At 39.7% G+C, this 6,000-nt stretch overlaps 1 protein-coding gene across 5 annotated transcripts in view; it reads left to right on the plus strand.

Annotated features, from left to right (window-relative positions):
• LOC5572457 (nuclear hormone receptor HR78) overlaps positions 1 to 5,717 on the plus strand; it is a 55,766-nt gene extending 50,049 nt beyond the window's left edge. For all 5 annotated transcript variants that reach the window (XM_021846773.1, XM_021846772.1, XM_021846775.1 and 2 more), the window contains exons 4-5: positions 4,143 to 4,420; positions 4,488 to 5,717. In XM_021846773.1, coding sequence (XP_021702465.1) covers positions 4,143 to 4,420; positions 4,488 to 4,936 — 727 coding nt within the window. In that variant the 3' untranslated portion in view covers positions 4,937 to 5,717. The remainder of the gene's footprint in view (positions 1 to 4,142; positions 4,421 to 4,487) is intronic.
• Positions 5,718 to 6,000: the final 283 nt, after the last annotated feature.

Genomic DNA, 6,000 nt, shown 5'->3' on the forward strand with positions numbered 1-6,000 from the left:
TACCCCACAGGCTCCGTTTGCGGTTAGGTTTTATTTAGACCCCCCTAACCATTCATTCTTAGGCACGGTACGCATCACACCATAAAATTGTGTAGAAATTGTGTTTTTCACAATACTGCTTCGCGGACCCCCTGAGAAGTCTTCACGGCCCCCTAGGGGTCCGCGGACCACCGGTTGAGAAACCCTGCTCCAGAGATTATATCAGGAGTTCCTTAAGGAAATGCATCAGGATTTCTTTTGGGGATTTCATCAGGATTTTCTTGAGGAATCTTATCAGGAATTTCATCAGGAGTTCCTCCATCGATTTCATTAGCAGGTCCTTTAGATATTCCACCTTGAATTCCTCCAGGGATAAAATCAAAAGCTTCTCTAGGGATTCCACCTTAGTCTATCCACAGAAGTTATTCTAGAGATTGTATTAGGAGTTCCTCAAGGGATTCCATCATAGGTTCTTATAGGGATCCAATTAGGAATTCCTTCAAGGATTCTATCAGGAGTTCCTCCAGAGATTCCATTGGGAGTTCTTCCAGGGATTTCATTAGAAGTTCCTCCTGGAATTTCAATAGTAGTACCCATAGGGATAACATCAAAAGTTCTTCGAGGGATTACATCAGGAGTTCTTTCAGAGATTGCACCTGGAATTTCTCTAGAGGGGTTCCTCAAGGAATTCTATCAGGGTTTTTTTTCTTGGGATTTTACAAGGAGTTCCGCCAGACATGTTATCAATAATCCAGAGGTTTTATCAGGATTTCCTATAGAGATCTCGTCAGGAGTTCCTCCAGAGATTCAATTTGAAGTTCCTCCAGGGACTCACTCAAAATTTCTTCTAGGGATTTTATCAGCAGTTCCTCCAGGGTTTTCGGCAGAAGTTCTGTCAGGAATTCTATCAGAAATTCTTAATAAGGATGCTTCAGGAATTTCTCCAGGGCTCTGGTTTCCATTAGGCCATTTACCACAGATTACTCGCGGAATTTATAAAGGAATTCTACCAGAATTTTTGTCCATGGGTTTCTCTAGGGAACTCTTCAACAGATTCCTCCTGGAATCTCTCAAGGGAGTCCTCTCAAAATTCCTTAAGGAATTCCTCCTGGAGTTTCTCAAGGAATTTCTCCCGGAATTAATCAAGGGATGCCTTCCGAAATTCATCAAGGTTTTAAACTCAGAATTACTTCAGGGATTCCTCTCGGATTCTCGATGGTTATCAGGAGTTCTTTCAGAGATTTTATCAGAATTTCCTAAAAAGGATTTCACCACCGGAATTCCTCAAAAGATTCTTTCTGAAATTTTTCTAGGGATTCCTGAAGGAATTTCTCCCGAAAAATTCTTGGGGGCTATCAGGTATTCCTTCAGGGATTTTACCAGAAATTTCTTATAAGGATTTCACCAGTAATTAGAGAACCCACTTGTATATCCTCCAGTGACTTTATCCTATTGTTTCCAATTAAAAATCACCTACATTAATTCTCCGGGGATTTCTCCAAGGACTCCAAGAGAGATTCCATGGATTTCAACTAGAATTCGCCCAGGTAGTTCTCCAGATTACCATTTGGAAAACCTCTATGGGTTTATGCTGAAATTTCCATAGGGATTCCACTGGAACCCTTTTCTGAAACTCCATCAATATTTTTCCGGTAGTTTACCGGGAATTTAAAAAATCCTCCAGAGGTTCTTCCAAACATTCTATCAAAAAAATCCTCCAAGGATTCCGCCAGGATATGTTCTTCAAGAAGATTCGAATCTGAATTACTTTTAAAGATTCCACCAGCTATTCGTTCAGAGACTTCACCAGTTGCTCTAATTATTTCACCAGTAATTTTTCAAGAGAAGAGTTTTTTAACGAATTTCCTCAGGAGTTCTTCCAGGGTTAATACTGGGAATATCACCAGAGTTTTGCCAGATTTTCCACCAGAAAAACTCCCAGAGTTTTTACCATAAAATACTTCTAGGTTTTACTAAAACTTCTCCTCTTAGAATTTATTCAGGGTAATCAGATATTCCTCCAGGGAATTAACCAAAAAAAATCCAAAGAGTCCACAAGAATTTTGTTCTAAAAACCACCAAATTCCCGTAAGAAAATCTACCAGGAATTTCGCGAAGCAATGAACTATAAATTCTTCCTTTCTCTATTCCATCAGGTAGCCTCTACAAAATTCTAAAAGATTGTTCATCCATTATCATTCCACGGATATTAACTCAAATGGTTAAACAAAACATTTCTCTGAATGCCTACAGATTAAACCCCTAATGTAACCTGGAAGATTTTTTTTTTATTCCGGGAAAAATCCTTGGAGCAATTTCTCGAGAAATCCTTGGAGAAACCACCAAAGAAATCACTGGAGAAACTCCCAGAGAATTCCCTGTATAAATTTTCGAATTTATCTTTGGAAGAACTTTTTAAGCAATCCCTGAAGGTGTTCCTAAAATATTCTCTAAGGTAATTCATGGCGGAGGTCTTGGAAAAAATCCTGCAAAAAATACTGGAAGACATTGAGGGATAAATTTCTTTGGAAATCCTCGGAGGAATTTCTAGTAGTAGATTCTTGAAGTATAATTCTTGAAGAAATCCCTGAGCGAATGCCTCGCAGGGCTCCCTCAGGGAAAGCAGGAAGAATCATTGAAGCAAATACCGAAAGAATTTATAAAAGAATTTATTGAAGATTCTCTAGAAGATTCCATTTGGGGATTCCTGGGGACACCTCTCCAAAAAGTGCAAGCGAAATCTTTAAATAAATTCCTGGTTGAACCCCGTGAAGAAAGTTTAAATGAATTCATTTGCAGTATTTATTGTGGAATCCCATAATTCTTCCTGGTGGAATTCCTTTGAAGAATTCGTTTATGAATCCTTGGAGAAGTTTTGGCTAAAACCACTGTCATAATTCCTGGAGTAAATCTCTGCAATTATTTATGTAGGATTATTTGATGGAATTTCTAGAGAAAACCATTCAGGAATCCCTGAAAAAAATCGTGGAAGAATGATTGGATTAATTACTGAAGGATTTTCTGGATGAATCTGTGTAAGGATTCCTAGGGACCTGCTGCTCCTATGAAATTATCGGCTACCTTCTTCATTCTTAAGCATGAGGGATAAATGTGGGTGCATTATTGGTTTGTTGCTAGTTACTTCTATTATTTAATGATGTGACTAGCAACAAAGTAAGTATTTATAAAATTATATCATCTTTATGGTTTCACGTGATGTGTGTTGCACAGTGTATTCTGTGCTTTTTCACTTTCGGCGTCTTTCAATTGGTACTGACCAGTTCTTCTTTCGTTTTTTCTGCAACAAGCTGAATCTTTTCCAGTTATGGTAGAAGCTACGGTTTGGATAGCTCCGATCAATCTTCAGCATAAATAACAGCAACGATCAATCTTTGCAGACTCGTGGTACAGCCCAAGTGGCGCTAGTAAGGGGAAACTCCATTTAGGTAACCTCGAAGTTTTTGCTAGTTTTAGTAAACATGGATTGACGATCTAACGTTCCATTCCTCGTGCAGGCGTACTCCTAAATAACATAGACATTGCTGTCATCAACTTTTGTGTTGTAGAAGGAGTTGGAACAGACGTCGTTGATGAAGTCGGTTCGCAGGGTTCACAAGACTCTTTGATCTGCTGAACGATGCGGCTGTAAAAACCTCTGTTAAAATGTTGTTCAAAACAGCTTACTCTTGTTTTGTGAACATAGGAGCTACGGATTAACCAAATAACGGATTCCTGACTCATCGATTCGCCGACGATTATCTAGCTTCGATAGTTGGTATATGCTTAAGCATGTTCGACCTGATGGAAAGTGCTCTTCAGGTAATTCAGAGCTGGTGTCACCAATATGGCCTTTCGGTTAACTCTAGTAGAAAATCTTTTTCTCTTTAGGGAATGACAAAAATACGACGGAGTTCTACATTAGCGTTTTTTCGGCTTTGAGATTGTTAAATACGGCTGACTATTGCTATACATCGAAGTTAATATCTTAGTCATTCTAGTTTCAGAACTTTCTTAAGCTGATAGAACTCTCATAGAACTCAGAGTCAAGAGAGCTTGCCAGACCCTCAGTCCTAGTTTGCCCAGTTCATAGATAAAAGTACTCAATACATTGATCATTCACAGAAAACAGGAATGCCTAACACAGTTTTCCAAATATCTTTCAGTGATTCCTTCCAATCGGAGTTGATGCGACAGACCTGGCCCGAGCTGTTCATGATCGGTCTGGCCCAGAGTAGCGGCCAGCTGGCCTTCAACACAGTGATGCTGGCCCTGATTCAGTACATGAAGAACCTGATTCTGAACAAAAAGTATGGCAGCGACGTCATCAACTACCTGACCAAGTACATCCTGCTAATACAGGAGTTCGTTTCCGACGTCCAGAAGCTGAACCTCACCGATCAGGAGTTTGCCTACATGCGGTTGCTGTGCATTTTTAATCCAGGTAAGTTCACTCATTAGGGCGATTGAAGTCGCATGGTTATTCAACTCCAATGAACTCTCCATTCCAGACAACATCCTGCAAGACAACGTCAAGAATCAACATCTGGCCAAAATTCAAGACATGGTACTCAGTAGCTTCCGGGACTACTACAAACAGAAGCACAGCCGACTGATGGCGAGTCGAAGCGAGGAGAACATCCGCGGTGGCCAAGATGACGATGACGATTACTACGAATCCAGTCACCATCAGCAGCAGCGACAGCAGCGGCATAATCTGGAACAGCGGCTGGTGACGATCCTGATGAAGTTGCCAACACTGCGTGCCTTGAATTCGAAAAAGGACCTCGAGGATCTCTTCTTCAGCACCCTGATCGGGCAGGTACAGATCGAAAGCGTGCTGATGTACATCTTGCAAACCAATGACGGAGCGACCTCGTTCTCCAATCTGGTTCGGAATTATGCGACCAGTGCAATTCCGGTCGGTTCCGGTGGGTCCCACATGGACAGTGACGACTGAGGGTAATGATTTCAACACAATTTGGCATTAGTAGTTAGGAACCACCGACGGGCACGGAGGAAGGACAGTGTGGCCTAGCACGAGAATTACGATGCAGAGCATCCATTGTCGTCACAGATCTTATTGACCTCTTGACTGATTACGAAAACAAAGAATATGGCTTGTATTTTGCTACCAGAAAATATATACATTGCGCGTGGCTCTCCGGGAAGCCAAACAGTTAATCGAAAGTCTCTTCCAAAGTCTGCATATTGAAAGTTTTAATGCACTTACATATTGGCATGAAGAAATCGGTATATATTGATTTTGTAGAAACTAGTTTTGTAGTAATAGTTTCGAGTAAACAGCATTCATATGAAATATGCAAGTTATGCAAGTATTAGTAGAAATTCACACGATCAAACAAATTAGCACCTAAGTATAAGTCAAGTTGTTTACTTAAATAGTGAATAAGACAAATTCAATAATGTGTAATACTTTCGTATGCTTAACTCATGCATTGGCGGAAGGCAAGCTAGTAAAACTAAATACAGAATCAGTGAAAGTGTACCTGTGCAAGGTAGAAGCGTCATTTCTTTGAGGAATGCTTCAAATCGAGTGAAAGAGAAATCAAAATTTTATTCTGGATAACGTCGAAGAAACTGTTAGGAACTGATAGCGTAGTAAGTACGTAGTTTATATATTGAAAGAAAACAGATTTGCGTATATTTTGTCAAAATAATTCAAACATGGATAATTATGTTATGTAAGCAAAGCAAATATAGAGATATTTATAAACATATGTGCAGCGCGTATTTTTCATCCATACTTACCTTTTCTTTCATCACTGTTTGCAAGAATTACTATGATACGGTACGACTTCTATCTATATCCTCTAAAAATGTGTTCCGCATGGCGCATGTGATTGTGGACTCTAATCATAACTGTTACGACTGATTGGCTCAAATATGAGTTATTCCGAACTGTCAATCCAATAATGTCATAGGGAAAAGTGGGAAAGTTTGGTCATATTAAAGAAATATTGATAAAAATGCTGAAAAGAATTAGAAATCTTCGGATTTTTG

The sequence above is a fragment of the Aedes aegypti genome, chromosome 2 (assembly GCF_002204515.2).
Source record: "Aedes aegypti strain LVP_AGWG chromosome 2, AaegL5.0 Primary Assembly, whole genome shotgun sequence".
Taxonomy (NCBI): domain Eukaryota; kingdom Metazoa; phylum Arthropoda; class Insecta; order Diptera; family Culicidae; genus Aedes; species Aedes aegypti.